Below are 20022 nucleotides of genomic sequence, written 5' to 3' on the forward strand. Positions count from 1 at the left end.
GTTCGTAAGCCAAGGTATCACTGTTCTACTTTTAATATAGGTATTTTTTTTATTTTATATTTTGCTACGGTCCATTCTGCCCCCTTTTCCAGCCCCTCTTTGTTAACATTACTGCACACATTCAAATACCAGCGAGCATTAATCTTGACGCCGCATTACTACTTTTTGAGCCTCAGCGGAGTCATAATGCCGCACTTTAAACTGCTCCGACGCGGTAATCTAAAGCGCGGCTTTTACCGGCTGCAGCGCAATTGACTTTTCAGTATCCGTGCTCATCTACCACCCCCCCCCCCCCACTCCCTGACCTCTATTCTGCCCCCCCCCCCCCTCCTCCTGCCTCCAGCTGTGATGAACCTATTGGCATCCCCATCCCTTTCCGCCTCGCTGACTTATTGAGGAGTTTGGAGCATCATCGTATGCAGCGGGTGAATTGTCATTGACTATTTTTCAAATGGATTCACGAATGTGATTCAGTTTCCAGGACCCCTCCCCCCCCCAAACCTCCCCCCTCCCTCCTCTTTAGCCCAGGCGGGATGTTCCCGTCCTCATCCCGAAGCTCGGCGTTCTCTCCCCTTGGTCATCCATGGAGCAGTCGGACTCGGAAGCGTTGGACATCAGCGCCAAGGTGCAACTGCACGGCGTCCTATGGAAGAGACCCTTCGGACGGCCCTCTGCCAAGTGGTCCCGCAGGTCAGAATTTGGAGTCACTTTGATTGACAGGTTTCATTTTTATGGGATGCCATTTTAGAAATATCAGAAATGGATCTTTTTAAGATGGCTGATTTATTTGGTAGCCGTTACGAAAAACTTTTCATGGGTTATCGTAATTGTGAAGAATGACCAATGTGTTGTTTGATGTAAACACAGCGCGGCGGTGACGTAATCGCGGAGGCTTCACGGCTTAAAGGACAATCGACGCATCCGGACAAGTTGTGTCCATAATTTGTAAAATGGCTTCAAATGACTTCTACTGAGCGTATTTTACAAAGATGCCATCGCATATACAGTAAAGTCTCGTTATATCGATATCGGATATATCGATAGTCCCGGTTATATCGATACTATTTCTATGCACGCACGGAGAAAATTACATGCAAACGGGGTTGGATATATCGATAGTCCCGGTTATATCGATATTTTTTCGGACTCCCTTGAATATCGATATAACGAGACTTTACTGTAGCTATATTTTACGTTTTTAAACTTGCGCTGAATATTCAGGAAGTCTTGTTTTTGACATTGAAAAGATTTTTTTACAAGAATATTTTTTTTTGCATCAAAATAAAGCAAAAGTTTTGAGCAAGAAATATGGGGGGGGGGGTTTATATATGATTTGATTGGATTGGATTTGCCTTTATTAGTCTCGCAGTGGAGAAATTTACATTTCACAGCAGCAAAGCGATAATATGATGATAAGTTTGTATTTTTTTTCTGAAAAAATATTGTATTTTCCAGTGTATAAGGTGCACCAGAGTATAAGCCACACCCCTAGGAGTATAAGCCGCACCCTAAAGAATGTTGTATTTTCAAACTGTTTCCTTATATGTACTTTATAAGGCGCACCGGAGTATAAGGCGCACCCTTCAATGAATGAAAAAATGTTTTCCAAATATAATATATACTGTAATATATATATATATATATTCCGAATACAGTAAAGTCTCGTTATATCGATATCGGATATATCGATAGTCCCGGTTATATCGATATTTTTTCGGACTCCCTTGAATATCGATATAACGAGACTTTACTGTATAAGGCACACCACATTACAAGGCGCTACAGTAGAGGCTGGGGTTACGCACAAATTATTCTACAGTTTTCTGGTTGGAGGGGGTTGGATTATTATTATTTTTAAGAACCCAATTTAGATTACCGTATTTTCCGGTGTGGGCTCACCCACAATGAATGGTGTGTTTTCAAACTGTTTCCATATATAAGGCGTACTGGAGTGTAAAGTGCACCTTCAATGAATGAAAAGCGTTTTCCAAATACAGTAAATAAATATATAAAAACATTTCAAATACAGTGATACCTCGGTTTTCGACCATAATCCGTTTCCGAAACCTGTTCGAAAATCGATTTGTTCAAAAACCGAAACCGCGCTTTCCATTAAAATCAATGTAAAAAATCTTAATCCGTTCAAAGTCTAGAAAACAACTTTTTAACTATCGCATAAACCGGATAAACATTTAATAATAGAGCAGGTCATGTGTAAAATTCTATAAAAAACAAACTTATTTTCACCAATTTTCTTTCTGCCACGGGGCGTGTTGGCACCTATTCCAGCTGTCTTTGGGCAAACACTGGGCGCACTAACTTTTCAAACCATCCTCTGCTTACTTTAAAATCATACTATTACGGAGATCTTACCCAAATACGTCTGCATTTTCGCAAAAAGAAAACAACAATATTAATGCGTCGGTCACAATGAGGAAGACGTGACATATAAGGAAGCATAGGGTAGTCGAGTGATGCATTCAGGTGCACTCAGTTTGGTTGACAACCAAATTTCGGTTGTATAAAAAAATATGACATTTTTGGTTGAAAACCGAATGGGATGAGAACCGAGACGTTCGAAAACCGAGGTTTGTGGCTCAATATGGCTTCACATATAAGGCGCACCTGCGTATAAGACGCAGGGTCATTTTAAAAAAAAGAATCAACACTTTTGAGTGCGCCTTATACACAGGAAAATATGGTGCTTTATTAATTTTATTTATTGTTTACTTTTTTTTTTTTTATTAGTATAGCTTAGTATGTCGCGACGGTTGTCATAAGTGCTCTGTCTCTCCGAAGATTCTTCGTGATCAAAGACAGCTTTTTGCTCTACTACGCCGAGAGTGAGAAGAGAAGCTTTGAAAGCAGCCGAATCTTCAACATTCACCCCAAGGTCAGTCTCTATTACCCCCCGACCCCGACCCCCTAAATATGGGAGAAATGTTCCCTCATGACGTTCTTTTGTCCAATCAGGGAGTGATCCCCCTGGGAGGATGCGTGGTGTCAGCTACGGAAGACATGGGGATGCCCTTTGGCCTCGTCATCAGCCTGGAAGACTTCTCGGTAAACACTTTTAACCACAAGGTCGATAATATAAAGCTACTGTAATCCCCCTGCGATGAGAAAAGACATAATCACGTTGAAATATATTTTTAACTCATTCACTGCCAGACGATGTGTCCACTCCAGTGCCAATGTTTTTGTCATTTTCACTCGAATTGCAGGACCCACAGAATATTGACTTTTAGGACTACATAAATATTTAATACAGCGTTAGAAACCTTAGATTCTCTTCTTTCATCAGGAAAAAAATGAGTTAATTCCTAAGTTATATTGGTCTGGAGTTATCTGAGCTTGAAATGGGGGCGGATTTACAAAATGCAATAATAATACATTTCATTTCTAAGCGCCTTTCAAAACTCTCAAGGTCACTTTACAGTCACAGGATAAGTTTTTCTGTGGGTGAGCAGCGGCAGCCACATGCGGCGGCGTTCACTCAACCCGGAAGTAACTCAAATCGATAGAAAGCTAGCTAGCTAATAGATAGCAGTGTTGATTTATATAGCGCTTAAAAAACAACTGAAGCTAGAACAAAGCGCTAACATGGACAAAAGGCAAATGCTGCCCCCTCGTGGAATGGAAAAACATTGCCAGAGGTCTGACTAGCGCTTTATCGGGAACAAAAAAAACCAAAACCCGAAAAAAATTAGGGAATGTCGCTCCACGTCATATTTTCAATTCTTGAAAAAAATCGGGAATGGCAGTGAATGAGTTAAGATTCCCAAAACAGATCATGTGACATGATGGTTTTGATCAGGGTACCATCGTGGTGGCGGCCGAGTCGGAGGAAGAGCAGCTGCAATGGATGGAGATGCTCCAAGATTCGGGAAAAGTGTAAGAAAGTTACATAAGTATTATCCACGTTGGTCTGTTTTGATGTGAGTTTGATTTTTTTTTCAAGGGAAAACTGTTATATCTCACAACTTTCATTTCCCAAATCGCCTTACCCCATTGAAATGAATGTAAATGACCATAATCCGTTCCCTGACATTTTTTGTTAGTTTTTTTATTTTGGGAGTGGCGAAAATAAGCTCACTTGCACACCATTGTTTGTAATTTGGCATTTTCCACGACGAGAGGTGTTTTTGTAATATAATTAATATATTTATTTATTCTTTTAATCCACAGCACATGGAAGAACGCGCAGCTCGGGGAGGCCATGATTGAAAGTCTGGAGGCTCAGGGACTTCAGCTTGCTAAGGAGAAGCAAGAATACCTCGGTTTGTGTGTACGTGTGTGCGTTTGGAAGCATGTTTCCATCCAATGTGTTCTTCTTGCAGATAAGCTGATGGAGGAGACGGAGGAGCTCACCCACCAGCGAGCACAGAGAGAAGTAAGAGCTTCATTCAAAATCGTCTTTTATGCAGCCATGTATGTTTACGTTGGTGTATGATTTTGTTTTTTTAAAATAGGAGCTGGAGCGACTCAATCAGGTTCTGGAGGAAGAGAAGATGAAGTACGAGGAAGTCGTGATGGAGCTCAAGGCGGAACAGGAGCAAATTAAACTGTAAGGAAGGTTGTGGTGACATATTGGAAGACCTTGTAAATTTAATTTTTATTTTTTTTCCCCCCATTTAGTCTACGCAACCTCAGATAACGTTTAGATCAGGCGTGTCAAAGTCATTTTTTGCCGCGGGCCACATTGTCGTTATGGTTTCCTCTCGAGGGCTGTTATGAATTTGGGGAAGCCATTAGAATGTTTAATCCGATCCACATATTACATATAGAGCACACAACAAATTAATGAATAACTAGTTTTCAAATCTGAAGTCAAGAATAATGACTGTTATTGTGGTTTATATCCAAAAATATGAAACTTTGGTTAAGAATTTAGCAAGCATCATGGAATTTCATACGTTTGATTTGCTTTCACGGGCCGAAAAAAATGATGTGGCGGGCCCGATTTGGCCCGCGGGCCTTGACTTTGACACCTGTGGTTTAGATGTTCTAGTCGCCTTTTCTGGCCTCTCTATCGATAAAAATGGTCTTTCTTTTGATATTTCGGTTCCGGTAGCGACCTGGATGGCACGACTCGATCTCTTCGCGGAGTGGAGAGCGAGAAGGAGGAGCTAAACGGCCTGACGGTCATGCTGCAGAAGTCCATCGATGTACGTTATCACTTTATCGATGACGCTGACGTAACGCGTTATCCAACAATACCGCCGTGACGTCGTCGGATCAATGAGGGTCAAAGGTCATGAACCTCTCCAATGTTTTGGCAGCAACTTTCCCAGGAGAAGCAGAGAACTCTGGAGCTCTTGGAGGCTGAGGAGGTGAAGGTGGAGGTGGAGAATGCGGTGGATGAGGAGGAGAAGGAGGATGTGGTGGAGAATAGAAAGGAGCTGGGGAACCTGGACCTCCTGCGGGATCTGCATCATATTGAGGAGCAGATGAAGATGCTGATGAAGGAGAAGGAGCAAGCAGATGAAAAGTAAAAGGGTTTATTCATTGGTATTTATTTTGGTTTGATACAGTCATAAAAAAAAATGTCTTCTCTTATTATAAATCTTTAAAAAAAATCAATAGTAATTATAAAGTTGCATTATATTGTAAATCATAAAACAATTATTAGATTGGACAATTTCAATCAATTAAAAAAAATGTAAAAACTACTGAAAACATAACTTTTCAATTTCAAATACCCCAAAAAAGGTTATTTCTGTTTTTTTTTTTGGCTATTATTTGCGGAGGCGACAGAATAATAATTACAAAGTTGATTTTTGTATGTTTTTAGCCACTCTGTCCACTCTCAAAATAATTTACAGCACAATATGCTAATGCTAATGCTAAATGGAGCGGGGTTTGAGGCATTGATCAATGCAACACACGCATTGAGTGTCAACACACGCATTGAGTGTCAACTTCCAGACAGTTTTATTGACCTACAAACACTACTACTACTAATAATAATAATAATTTATTTTTTATTTTTTATTTTTTATTTTTTTTTCGAAAATTGACCTGCAAACACTACTACTACTACTACTACTAATAATAATAATATTAATAATAATTATTATTATTATTTATGTTTTATTTTTTTATTTATTCATTTTTTTTTTCGAAAATTGACCTGCAAACACTAATACTACTACTACTAATAATAATAATAATTATTTATGTTTTATTTTTTATGTATTTTTTTCGGAAATTGACCTGCAAACACTACTACTACTACTACGAATAATAATAATAATAATTTATGTTTTATGTTTTATTTTTTTTATATTTTTTTCGGAAATTGACCTGCAAACACTAATACTACTACTACTACTAATAATAATGTATTTTTTATTTTTTTTCGAAAATTGACCTGCAAACACTAATACTACTACTACTAATAATAATAATAATAATTTATTTTATTTTTTATTTTTTATTTATTTTTTTCGGAAATTGACCTGCAAACACTAATACTACTACTACTACTTCTACTAATAATAATAATTATTATTTATGTTTTATTTTTTATTTTTTATTTATTTTTTTCGGAAATTGACCTGCAAACACTAATACTACTACTACTACTAATAATAATAATAATAATTTATTTTTTCTTTTTTTTCTTCACATTTTCACATTTTTAATTTTTAATTTTTAATTTTTAGTTTTGTAATTTTTATATTTTTAAATTTTTAATTTTTAATTTTGTAATTTTTAATTTTTAATTTTTAATTTTGTAATTTTTATATTTTTAAATTTTTATCCGTTGTTTTTGTGTCGCGCAAATGTGCAGAGGGGACCACTATGCGGAACCACAAGTCCACCCTTGTTCCAAATATTGTCTTTCAACTCCTTTTCCATTTCTTGGTGTTTAGTCAGTGTTTTGAGCTCACATTTTTTTTTTCCAGACTGCTTGAGAATCAGCAGCGGGCAGAAGTCCTGCAGCAGGAACGGGAGTTCTACTCATCGCAGGCCACCACGCTGCAGCAGTCGCTCTCTCAGCTCACCGCAGACAAGCGACAAACCGAGGCCGAGTTGCAGGTCATGCACGCACACAGACACACACAAAATGTGTCCACTCCATTGCCAGGGTTTTTGTCACTTTCAGTCAAATGGCAGGACCCACAGAATATCGACTTTTAGGACTACATAAACATCCAATGCAGCGTTAGAAACCTTAGATTCTCTTGTTTCATCAGAAAAAAATAGTTAATTCCTAAGTTATATGAGTCTGGAGTTACCTGAGCTTGAAATGGGGGCGGCTGTACAAAATGCAATACAATACATATTGATTTATATAGGGCTTTAACAACAGTTGAATCTGTAACAAAGCGCATGGAAAAAAGTCAAACGCTGCCCCCTCGTGGAAGGGAAAAACATTGCCAGAGGTCTGAACAGCGCTTTATCGGCACCCCCAGCATGAAAAACCAACAAATTTGTGAATGGTGCTCCCCGTCATGCTTTTCAATTCTCGAATAAATTCGTGAATGGCAGTGAATGAGTGAAACTCTTCATTATCAGGCGGAGATGGAGTCTCGCGTGGAGCTGGAGAAGAGGCTGAAGCAAGCCGAGGAGGCCTTACAAGACCTGGAAAAAGGCCTGGATTCTCTCGATCGCAGCACCGAACGAGACCAGAGAATGAGGGGAGACGTCACTCAGCTGAGGCGTAAGTTGAACTCGCGTACGGCGACGCGGTGCTCAAAAACGAACGTCTTCCCGATGTCGCGGCGCCGTCCGTTTCTTGGTCAGGTTTCTTCGAGGAGTGCATCTGCGCGGCCGAGATCGAAGCCAAACTGCCGGCGATCATGAAAAACGCCGTCTACCTTCATAAGGCGGCGGCGCGCAGGATCAAGAGCTGCCGCGTTCAGAGGAGAGCCTCGAGACGACATTGGTGTAAGTCATACCATACACTCATCTTCAAAATCTGTCACACGTCAATCCAAATGACGTTTAAAGATTGGACATGCGTGGCAGAATAAATTCCATAAATACTGTACATTGGTACGGAATATGATGTGAATATAATTTAAAGATACAGTGATACCTCGGTTCAGAAACCTGTTCGAAAACCGATTTGTTCAAAAACCGAAACGGCACTTTCCATTAAAATCAATGTAAAAAATCTTAATCCGTTCAAAGTCTAGAAAACAACTTTTTCGCATAAACCGGATAAAAACTTAATAATAGAGCAGGTCATGTGTAAAATTCTATAAAAAAAACAAACTTTTATTTCCACCAATTTTTAACATTAACATGTACATAAAAGTCTCTCTATCTGCCACGGGGCGTGTTGGCACCTATCCCAGCTGTCTTTGGGCAAACACAGGGCACGCTAACTTTTCAAACCATCCTCTGCTTGCTTTAAAATCATACTATTCCGGAGATCTTAACCAAATATGTCAGCATTTTCGCAAAAATAAAACAACAACAATATTAATGCGTCGGTCACAATGAGGAAGACGTGACATATAAGGAAGCATAGGGTAGTCGAGTGATGCATTCAGGTGCACTCAGTTTGGTTGACAATCAAATTTTGGTTGTATACCGGGGCATAAAAAATATGACATTTTTGGTTGAAAACCGAATGGGATGAGAACCGAGACGTTCGAAAACCGAGGTTTGACTGTATGTCAGAAATCTGCTGCATAAATATGTTACAAATTGTCCCCTGAAGGTGTCGCAAGCAAGTCAAACATTAAATTTGGTACACTACAGGATAGACGGGTTGACAATTAGTAAATAAATGTTTTGTTTATTTATTGTTTTTTTTAAATTTATGTATGTGTTCATTTATGGGGTGTATTCAGTTTGTTTCTATTTCATTTATTTTAGGTTTTTATTTTTATCCACATTTATTTGTTCTTTTTATTTCTTTGTGTGTTTGTTTATTTATTTATAATTTGTTTTAATTTTCTTTGTTTATTTCAGGGATTTATTTTGGATTAATAGTTATTTATATATTTATTTATTTGTTTATTATTTTTATTTTTGTGTGTTTATAATTTGTTTTTGTTTTATTCATTTATTTTGGCGGTTTATTTTTTTATTCGTAGTTTATTGATGTATGTATTTATTTGTGTGTTCATTTATAGTTAGTTATTATTTTATTTATTTATTTCGGGGATTTATTTTTATGCATATTTATTCTTTTATTCATTTTATTTTTTTGAAGTTTGTGTTTATATTTATTTAGAATGTGTTTTTGTTTTATTTATTTATTTTGGGGGGGTTGATTTTTTTATTCATAGTTTATTTATGTATTTATTTATTTGTGAGTTCATTTATTTATAGTTTGTTTTAATTTAATTAATTTATTTATTTGTTTTGGGAATTTGTTGTTTTTTTTAAATTTTATTTTTTTATTTATTTTTTATTATTTTTGTATTTGTGTGTTTATTTCTAATTTGTTTTTGTTTTAGTTATTTATTTATTTTGGTGGGTTATTTTTTTATTAATAGTTTATTTATGTATGTATTTATTTATTTATTTGGAGTTTGTTTCTATTTATTTATGTATTTATTTTGGGGATATATTTTTATGCATATTTATTTATATGTGTGTTTATTTATTTATAATTAGTTTTTGTTCCAATTATGTATTTTTATTTTGGGGTTTTATTTTTTTAGTCATAGTCATTTATGTATTTATTTATGTATTGATTTATTTGTGTGTTCATTTATTTATAGTTTATCTTTATTTTATTTATTTCACAGATTTATTTGTATTCATATTTATTTATTTAGTTGTGTGTTCATTTATTTATAGTTTATCTTTATTTTATTTATTTCACAGATTTATTTGTATTCATATTTTTTATTTATTTATTTATTTATTTATTTATTTAGTTATTTATTTATTTATTTATTTATTTTAAATTTTTCGAAATTACCAACATGCAGTCTAAACCGCCCTCGTGCAGGTTTTTTTTTTTTTTTTTTTTTGTTCACAGCAAACTGTGCCAAATTTGTTCCGGTCGTGAATACAGAGCGCCCTACATTAAATTTGCCAAAAACCGGAAGTGCATCAAACTATAATATGAATATTGTCAATGCGTAAACGCGAATTCGTGTTTCCTTAGTGAAACACTCCAAGTCATTTGCCACGACGAGCCTCGACGCCGGCGTGGGCAACAGTATGGAGGAGCTGAGGGAGACGGCGCGCCGCCTCACCACCGACAGCAACTTCCGGGAGAGCGTCTACAAGATCATCGCGCGCAAGGACGTCGCCACCAGCTTTGACCAAGACTGACGCTGGACGGACAACTTGTCCGCGTGGAGGTAGACGCGTAACCGATAAAATATGTAAATAAGCCGATATTTTCACTTCCTAATATGATTTCAGTCCTAATGGCCTTCTAAGTACCGTATTATCTGCACTACAAGGCGCACCTAAAATATATTTTTTTCCAAAACTGACCATGCACCTCATAATGCGGTGCGCCTTATGTATGAAAAACGTTTTAAAATATGTCATTCATTGAAGGTTCCCCGAATAATGCGGTGCACCTTATGTATGAAAAACGTTTTAAAATATGTCATTCATTGAAGGTGCTCCTAATAATGCGGCGCACCTTATGTATGAAAAACGTTTTAAAATATGTCATTCATTGAAGGTGCTCCTAATAATGCGGCGCGCCTTATGTATGAAAAACGTTTTAAAATATGTCATTCATTGAAGGTTCCCCGAATAATGCGGTGCACCTTATGCATGGAAAAAGTTTTTGAACATCTCATTCGTTGAAGGCGCCTTATATTCCAGAAAATACGGTAATTTAACACCAAATGTTACTATAATTTCCTATGAATAATAAGCCCCATTATGTAATTTACACCCCCAAAATCTCCCTCAAAAATTCAACTTTTTTTGCTGTATAATAATTTATCATAGTGAATAAAATGACTGAAAAAAAATTACAAAAATATACCAAGAAAGTGTACATTATTTTTAATCCAGGTGAAAAATTATGCTTCTTCCCTTAGTGAGTTACTTTGAAGGATGCTTATAAATGAAATGTATTATTATTATTATTATTATTATTATTATTATTATTATTATTATTATTTGCGATTAACATTTCTTGTTCTTGCACGCGCTCCCTTTATTTCCCTCCCCCCACTTTCAACTCTTGTTTCCTTTGCTATATTGATATTTTAACAACTGTACATAAAGCACATTGTGTTTATGAAATGATACATACAAATAAACCCATCAAAATATGAGACGATTCATCGACAATTTTTACTTAGTCATGTCAGCGCAACTTAAAAATTTGTGGTTATCATCATTCTTAGAATTCATGAATATTTAACAGTAGTACCAACAACTCATAGCTAATGCTAACGTGGCTAACTAACGCACAACAATATAGCCCCAAAATATTCGCGATGGAGGGAGGATATTCGGTGTCTAAAATGGCTGTCGTTATTGAGATAAGTTAAATCCATCATCAAAGACACACAAAAAAACAATCTTTATTCTTCTTTTGATTATTTTTCTCAAACACAAAAGGAACTCCCATGATGCTGATAAATCTGTTTTTGAACCCTTGCACTCCCCCTTTAAAAAAAAAGGATAAACATTTGATATTTTTGCGCTTCTTCTTTGCCCCCAGGACGGCTTGGTTCACTCTCTCACGGACCTGCAAATGTCGATAGCATAACAAAGTTAGCCGCTAATGCTAACACTCGCTAGCTAGCTGTCAACAATGTTTACGTTCCGCGTGATAAAGAAACTCATAATAGTTGTACAGTTTACACTAAAATGAGTTAAAAATTGATTAAATAAGCACAAAAATAAGCGTTGTTAGCGTTGGTATCAAGGAATCTTTGTCGAGAATAGAAAACCTTTTTTGTAATGGCGGCTTGAACCAACAATGGAAAATGTCAGCAGCCTAAGAATACATATAATTTTTTCCACCCTTCAATGTTGACAATTTTTGTGACTATTACATTTTTTTTTCTTCATTTTTTTTTACTGAACGTGGAGAGTGTAAAAAAAATATGTGACATTTATGCTAAAGGCTAGTAACATCTCCGAGAGCTCGTCTCCGGCAAATCGATTAACTCATTCACTGCCATTCCCAAATGTATCCGGGAATTGAAAATATGACCTAGAGCGCCATTCCTGAATTAGTTCGGTAGTTTTTGCTTGCTGGTCAGATTTTTGGCAATGTTTTTTTCCCTTCCACAAGGGGGCAGCATTTCCCTTTTTTCCATGTTAGCGCATTGTTACAGCTTTAGCTGTTGTTAAAGCGCTGTATAAATCAATATCTATGTATTGCTATCTATTAGCTATCTATTTGCTACCTATTAGCTAACTGGCCGGCTGGCTAGCTATCTGGCTATCTATTAGCAAGCTAGCTAGCTTTTATCTATTTACTTCCGGGTTGAGTGAACGCTGGCGCATGTGGCTCCCGCTGCTCACCTACAGAAAAACTTTTCCTATGACTGAAAAGTGACCTTGAGAGTTTTGAAAGGCACTTGTAAATCAAATTTATTATTATTGTTGTTGTCTTATTTTGTATAGCCACCCTCATTTCAAGCTCTGATAACTCCAGACCCATATAACTTTTTTTTTCTGATGAACGAAGAACATCTACTGTTTCTTAGACTGCATTGAATTTTTTTTTTTTTTTTTGTAGTCCTAAAACTCAATATTCTGTGGGTCCTGCAATTTGACAGAAAATGACAAAAACCCTGGCACTGGAGTGGACACATTTTTGCATATGTCTGGCCGTGAATGAGTTTAATTTAAAGATGTTGTAGCTTCAAAGGCAACACGATTAGCTATCCAACTACTATCTACTCCCATTTTAAGTGGCATCCCTCTGGGAAGCGTTTTAAGTCCATTTGAAGTCTATAGAACAAATGGAAGTTATGTAGTCGTAAAACTCAATATTCTGCGGGTCCTGGTATTCGAGTCACAATGACTAAAACCCTGGCACTGGAGTGGACACATTTTTGCACATCGTCTGGCAGTGAATGAGTTAACAAGAATGGAGGTGTCATATACAGTAAAGTCTCGTTATATCGATATCGGATATATCGATAGTCCCGGTTATATCGATACTATTTCTATGCACGCACGGAGAAAATTACATGCAAACAGGGTCGGATATATCGATAGTCCCGGTTATATCGATACTATTTCTATGCACGCACGGAGAAAATTACATGCGCGCAGGGTCGGATATATCGATAGTCCCGGTTATATCGATATTTTTTCGGACTCCCTTGAATATCGATATAACGAGACTTTACTGTACTTTTCCGTCTCTTTATACCTTATCTGTGTCGATTAGCGAAATTAGCATGGATTCAAAAGTACAGAGTCCCAGAAGAAAGTCCATGAAGAAATGGTTACCTGAGCTTGTGCGTGACCCACAAAAGATCCAAGGAAACGAAGTCTGGTGATTCATCAACCAGCCTGTAGTATTATTTTCCGAAAGAATTCCTCCATTTTTTGGGCCATGTCTTTTAAAAAATTCCGCCGGTACCTGCGGGAGTTGTTCTTTCAGAGGCTAGTCTTTGGTCATGGAGGCACAAAAGAGGGATGGATCTAGTTTTTCGTGATGTGTAAGCAAAAACACAAAAGGGTTTTTCAAGGGGCGAAGGAGAGTCAAAGCTTCAAAGAGACCAGGTCCTATTTGTCATCCAATCCGGCTTTGAGCTGAGCTTCCAACGCCATCTTATCAAAGGTGCGCCCGTTGGTCTCCTCGCGCACTTTATCCCTGACGTGGAAGGAGGCGCGCGCCACGGAACGAGCGCTCTCCAGCACGGCGCGTTTCTCTTTGAAGATCTGCTCGCTTTTCTCCAGTTTACGCTCGATGGACTGCAGCAGCTCGCGCCTGCGCCTGCGGTCTTCCTCCTCCACGCGTTGGCGGTTGAGGCGCTGAAGCCTCTCCTTCTCCTGCCGGTTCTGTACGGCGCGTTGCGCTTTCTCCTTGGCGCGTTCCTCAGCCGACAGCGCCGCCTGTCGGGCCCGTTTTTCCGCCTCGCGGACGCGAACCTCCAACTGCTTCTGCTGCAGCCTCTCCAGGTTTTCGGCGGCGCGCCGGGCTCGCTGGATCTGCTTGTCCTCTCGCTTGGCCTTGTCCCGCAACTCTTGACCTCGTCGCACCACGATGTGCTCGTAGTTCTCCAGAGACCGGTTGAGCTTCTCCCGTACCGCCCGCTTGGCCTCCTCGACCTCTTCCTGCTCGCGCCGGGTGATCTCCTGGATCAGGGCGGCGTGGCGCCGCCTCTCGGCCTTGTTCAGGCCCCGCCGCTCCTCCTGGGACTGATGCTCCTTCTCCTGCCGTTTGAGCTCGGCCATGGTGAGCTTCTCCCTGAGTAGCAGGCGTTCTTGCTCCAGCGCAGCAGCCCGTTCCTCCTCCAGGGCCTTGAGATTCTGCTCCTGCAAGGACTTCTTGTGCTTTTCTTCACGCGCCGCCTGCTGCAACTTGCTCAGGCGGTGGCGCTCCTGCCGCTCCGCCAGCTCCCGCCACTGCTTCTCGCTCTCCTCGGCTTGTCGCATCTTGGTGGCGGCCAACCGCCGTTCCTCCCGGCTGAGCCGCCGTTGCCGGGAGGATACCTGCGTCTGCCATAGCCTCTGACCCTCCTGGACCGCCCGTTGCTTGTTGCGTTCATCCTGCTCCCGCCGGAGCTCCTCCATCCGCCGCTCGCTGTCCCACTGCAGGTGGGCTACGTAGCGGGTCTGGCTCATGATGTCCTCCTCCTGGTAGCGGGCCAGCATCAGAGCCGCGATCTTGCGGTCGCGTTCCGGCACGGTATTCAGACCCCGGCGCTTCACTTCCTTCACGATACGCTCGACCTTCTGCGTGGTTTGCGGGGAGTGGCTCAAGTCCCCCAGGCTGAGGCTTCGGCCCATCAGGGAGTTGAATGTAGCCAGCGTCCGAGTCCGAGGACTGGACACTTTGGCCCAGTGGTCCCGCGAGCCCTCCCAGCCTAATGACGAGGCTCCGGACTCTGACGACGTGCAGGTGGTGGTGTTGGAGGTGGAGGAGCAGACGGGCTCAATCTTCCTCTGCAGGGACTCCATGGAGTGGCTTTTCGCTCGCACCTTGGGATGAAAGTGTCCATTGTGGTGCGAAAACAAAACTCCTGGACCACCGTTCGGTTTAGATACTGATGGCGTCAATGTGGACTTGGCTCTGATGAAAACGGGAGCTTTCTGTGTCGGTCTCGGGTACGTGCTAGAAGATTTCCCACCGGAGGACTTTCGGGGTACCTTTTGAGGACCACTTGACTCCGGTCGCAGGGTTTTTCTAAAAGACTGCTTGGGACCAGTGGAACTGACTTTGGTGGGTTTAGATTGGACTGATGGTGCCGGTTTGGAACCTGAACCCGAATCAGGAACTGAGTTGGAGGTCTCTTTGGTCGTAGGGTGAATGATGACCTTGTTCTGCTCCAACGGTGGCACGCAACTGTTGACCGCCGCCTGCATCGCTCGCCGCTTCTCCTCCCTGACGATCCGTTCCCGCTCTTCCCTGCAATGTCGCAGCTTGACGTGACGGTCCCGCTCGTAGACCTCAAAAAGACCCGTCGCCACTCTCATGGAGCCACCCGGTGCCTCCCGGGCAAATTCGGAGAGTGGACGGGACAGAAGTTCTACGGGTTTGACTCCGCAACGGGCGCATGCCTCTAACGAACGCGGACTCGTCAGCACGTAGCGACTGCCCTCCGCCGCCGGGCAGTCGAAGTTGTACAAATCTAGGTGGAGCTTGGGTGACGTGTCGCCTTCGCGTTCTAGAGGTGGAGGCGGCGGTGGCGGAGACTCCGACGCCGGTTCGGAGATCTGGCAGGGGCTTGTCTGGGAGTTGTTGGTAGGTGGCGTCTGGAAATCACAGACGTCGCTTTCGTCTTCTGTGATGGCGCCATCTGCCTGGTCTGGCAAGCGCTGTACTCCAGAGACCAAGCTTGAGGTCCCCAGTTGCGGGATAATTGACTTGGTTGTCTGCTCCTCAGCCTCCGAGGGATCCACCATCGTTGGCTAAGATGGAGGAACAGGAAGAGAGTTCAATTTGGTGGTCAGTCGGGGGAGGGGGGAGGGGTTGCCTGCGTGTATTCATGCTTGCACATGTGCACACACTCGAGTGGTTTTTATGTATTTTTTTTAACAGCAGATGAGACTTTCAGCCTCTAGGGAGGTGACATCACATACAAGCTTCTATCCTCCAACAAAAGCGCTATTTTTGGACGATTTACTAGGCCAAATGAATTATGAAAAAAATAGGTTTCATTTTCCCGTAAGAGAGACATAAAATACTATCCAGGTGTTTTAATACCATGTTTTCACTCTAAAAGTGATACTACTATACTAGCTATACTATACTATATGTTCATCAAACCCATCTACCAGCATCAATATACTATACTATACTATACTATACTATACTATACTATACTATACTATCCAATCCATATATCTATACTATACTATACTATACTATCCAATCCATATATCTATACTATACTATACTATCCAATCCATATATCTATACTATACTATACTATACTATCCAGTTGTTTTAATACCATTTATTTACTGTAAAATTGATTGGATAAAAAAAAATAACCAAAATCTGGACAAAAAGAGACTGGTGAGGTTAAATAAATGACTCAAATTTTGTGGCTTTTTGTTTTTTTTTGTGGTTAAAACCAAGCTAAATTATAGCATTATTTTGTGGATTTGAAGCAACATTTTGGCTCAAACGAATCCCTCAAAAGGAAGTCAGTCCATTTTTGACCCAAAATTGGTTAAAAAAAACTTTTTATTTTCACTGGTGCTAGCAGCACTTCATCATTCCATTCATTTCCATGCCAATTAACTCATTCAATGCCATTTACACATTTATTCTGGAATTGAACATATGACGTAGAGCGCCATTCCTTAATTTGTTCAGGTTTTGGTTTTTCTTGTTTGGGTGCCGATAAAACGCTGGCCAGGGCCTCTGGCAATGTTTTTTGCCTTCCAAAGTGAGTAGCATTAACATTTTTCCATGTTAGCGCTTTGTTCCAGCTTCATCTGTTGTTAAAGCGCTATATAAACCAATATGTATTGCATTGTATTTTAGACAGCTGCCCTCATTTCAAGCTCATATAACTCCAGACCCATAACATTTAGGAATTAACACTTTTTTTTCTGATGAAAGAAGATAATCTAAGGTTTCGTACGCTCCATTGAATGTTTATGTAGTCTTAAAACTCAATATTCTGTGGTTCCTTGAATTCGAGTGACAATGACAAAAACCCTGGCAACTGGAGTAGACACGTTTTTGCATGTCTGGCAGTGAATGAGTTTACGAAGAGAAGAAGACTACGTCCCTCATCAAGTGTTTAATGCTGATGAAACCGGCCACTCTATTCCATCAAGCCATCAACAACCATCACAAAGGTAAATAAAACGACTTTATTATATAGTACCGTTTATTTCTTTAATTATAATACCATAGCACTTTTATTATACACAAAATAAAGTTGTGTAGTTTTAAAGGTTAGAAAATTTGAAAGTAGAAAATTATGTTTTATGGGCACCTGGGAACGGATTATTCTTATTTTAATGGTTTCCTATGGGAAATTAATTTTTGGGATACACACTTTTTACCTTACACACTGTCTGGGAACCAATTAAGGTCGTAAACCAAAGTATACTTAAAGGGAGATTCCCAGAAGATAAGGACACACCACCAAAAGGTTTGTAATTGACACTGGCTGCAAAGCACTTCTTGCGTCCAAATAAAAGTCCACAGTGATTTAGTGGAAGATTGTTACATTTTGCATGAAATGAATGAATAAATAATCCGGAAGCCAATTCAGTCATAAAATGTCCACCATAGAGGGGCCTATCATCGTCTATATGGATGATTTTACTAGAAACCAGCTACAACAAAATGAGGGCTTCGGACCCCCACCCACACTCCCACTGACAAAACATGATGACATTATAATAATTCCAAAACATTTGCTGACCTGCCAGTCAACAAGACGTCACTTGAAGCTGTGATGCGTTCCTCTTTAATCCGTCCAGCGGGTTTCGATTCCCGCATAATATCATCAACTGGCGATCGGCCCTCTTCTTCCCGACCACCGCGGAGCGCTACGCCGCCTCACATCTCGAAATCCGGACGCGCAGGTGGCGGAGGATCAAAATCGATCGTTCCAGCAGAGTTTCCACACCGAGCGAAAATAACCCTAACCAGATGTCTCCTTTTTTTTTCTACGATGATGTTTCGAATCTTCTTGTGTTCAAGCATCCCCCACCCGCTTCGCCTCGGCCTGCGTGATAGCCCCGCCTACTTTCATCTCAATATGCTCGCAAGAGTGACAACAATACGGGCCAATGGCTACGCGACGAGCCTGACGACGAGATTCTTCATTTATTCGAAAACATATTTTGCTTATATTTTAATAAAAGTAAAGATAGTTCATCCTGGTAGACCATAAATGTATTTTTAAAAGTGATATGAATTTATGCAATTTTGTTATTTCCATCATGGAACGATCCTGAGTGGCAACAGCTGTTGTCGACCGCTGAAGGAAAAAAAAAACAATTATGTGCAATACACTTAATGACCACTAGATGGTGATAGAACACAACGGAATTTGTTTCAGCAGAGGAACTGGTAAGTCAAATCATTTTTTTGTATTTACATGTTCGAGTCCTCGCTTTGTTATGAATATGATAATATTGATATCGTTTCTAATGATGGATATATTTTGCTGTTTGATAAAAGATGCATTTAGTGTGTAATCACTCAAGCTAGCTAGCTTAATGTTCCTTTTAGGGACTGTGTCTAAAATGTGTTTCCTCTCATAACTGTGATATCCTTAAGTTACAATTTATATATATCGTTGTTTCTTTCGTTGTACAAATAACTTTATTGTTACCAGCTATGTCTCCAATTAAGTCTGTCAGTGGTCAACAATCGAGTATTTGTCACGTCTCGTCTTTTATTTTTTGTTCTCGTTTTTTAGCCCCGTCTTTGGTGTTGTCGCGTTAGTTTTTACTTTTGTACGAATTTAATCGTGTTTCGGAAGCTTTACTGGTCGAATCGTCGATAAAAATCTGCATTTACGCCTGTCCCTTGTCGTCAGATCGTTTCTTGTTTTGCCACGTTTTAAAACTACTCCGGTTGCTAAGATTGTCGCTGTGATCTCTCGTTGATACTTTTCTTCGTTTGTTTTTTTTTTTCCACCATTGCTATTATTTTGTCTTCTGTCTACTCATTTCTTTCTTGTTATATGCGATATCGTACATCACGTGATTTTAATATAAAAAATACTTTAAATTAATTTATGAACAAATTTGTTTTCGGTGTATTTTGGGATTTATGTCCAAGTTTGTTATTGAAAGCAACCACTGTTGAGCAATTACGAAATAACATGGGGGAAAGCCTAAAACGTTTACACTTTAAATTCTGTTGTTCTCGCCTTGGCCACCAGGAGGCAGTAATGAATAAAAACGGTCATGTTGACACGGATAAAGAAGAATTGACTTCTACTATTAAAGGACAACCGACGTCCTCGAACAAGTTGTGTTGTCTTGCCGTGACGCCTCGAACATGGGGGCGGGGCCTTCTAAAACTGGCCACTTCCGGTTTCAAATTGAAGTACTTTTTACACACTTTTGAGACACACTCCTTGAGAGTTTTGAAAGGCACTTATAAATGAAATGTATTATTATTATTAAAGGACAACCGACATCACTTTTTTGTTTCCTAACTGACATCAGAAAAACGTTTTATAGCATCTAAAATACCCAAAACACGCAGTATGATATTTTTAGTCAAATGCAAAACACCAATAAAAATTATTTAAAGTGTCCAAAATCTGCATACAATTGAGCTGCGAATTGGGCATTTTCAGAAAGTCCCGCCCCCAGTTCGTGACGTGTTCTTGTTCTCCTTCTCCCTCTTCTTCTTCTTCTTCTTCTTCTTCTTCTTCTTCTTCTTCTTCTTCTTCTTCTTCTTCTTCTTCTTCTTCTTCTTATTATTATTATTATTATTATTATTATTAAAAA

At 39.7% G+C, this 20022-nt stretch overlaps 2 protein-coding genes across 3 annotated transcripts; one reads left to right on the forward strand and one right to left on the reverse strand.

The window, feature by feature from the left end:
- Positions 1 to 518: 518 nt before the first annotated feature.
- Positions 519 to 10705, forward strand: plekhd1 (pleckstrin homology and coiled-coil domain containing D1). The gene is given in 14 exon segments (XM_089004253.1): positions 519 to 566; positions 569 to 690; positions 2800 to 2893; positions 2974 to 3063; positions 3818 to 3894; positions 4189 to 4280; positions 4341 to 4393; positions 4473 to 4567; positions 5075 to 5168; positions 5283 to 5491; positions 6912 to 7044; positions 7525 to 7669; positions 7753 to 7896; positions 10082 to 10705. Coding segments are annotated over 14 exon segments (1551 nt in total). The 5' UTR covers positions 519 to 533; the 3' UTR covers positions 10252 to 10705.
- A 426-nt stretch (positions 10706 to 11131) lies between these two features.
- ccdc177 (coiled-coil domain containing 177) lies at positions 11132 to 18307 on the reverse strand. 2 transcript variants are annotated; one of them, XR_016115979.1, is made up of 3 exons: positions 17973 to 18307; positions 13366 to 15993; positions 11132 to 11641 (listed from the first exon to the last, which is right to left on the reverse strand). XR_016115979.1 is itself a non-coding variant. In XM_089004251.1 (2 exons), exon 2 carries the CDS (start codon positions 15985 to 15987, stop codon positions 13645 to 13647), a length of 2343 nt encoding a protein of 780 aa, XP_088860377.1. In that variant the 5' UTR covers positions 15988 to 15993; positions 17973 to 18307; the 3' UTR covers positions 12159 to 13644. The 2 variants fall into 2 exon arrangements, 1 of the variants encoding a protein (XP_088860377.1); XM_089004251.1 differs by lacking the exon at positions 11132 to 11641 and having other exon boundaries at positions 12159 to 15993.
- Between the last annotated feature and the right edge of the window lie 1715 nt (positions 18308 to 20022).

The sequence above is a fragment of the Hippocampus bargibanti genome, linkage group LG09 (assembly GCF_051943395.1).
Source record: "Hippocampus bargibanti isolate YZ-2025 linkage group LG09, ASM5194339v1, whole genome shotgun sequence".
In the NCBI taxonomy this organism is placed as follows: Eukaryota; Metazoa; Chordata; class Actinopteri; order Syngnathiformes; family Syngnathidae; genus Hippocampus; species Hippocampus bargibanti.

Coding starts and splice junctions, on each gene's coding strand:
- ccdc177 (XM_089004251.1), bottom strand. CDS start 15,987: ATGGTGGATCCCTCGGAGGCTGAGGAGCAGACAACCAAGTCAATTATC.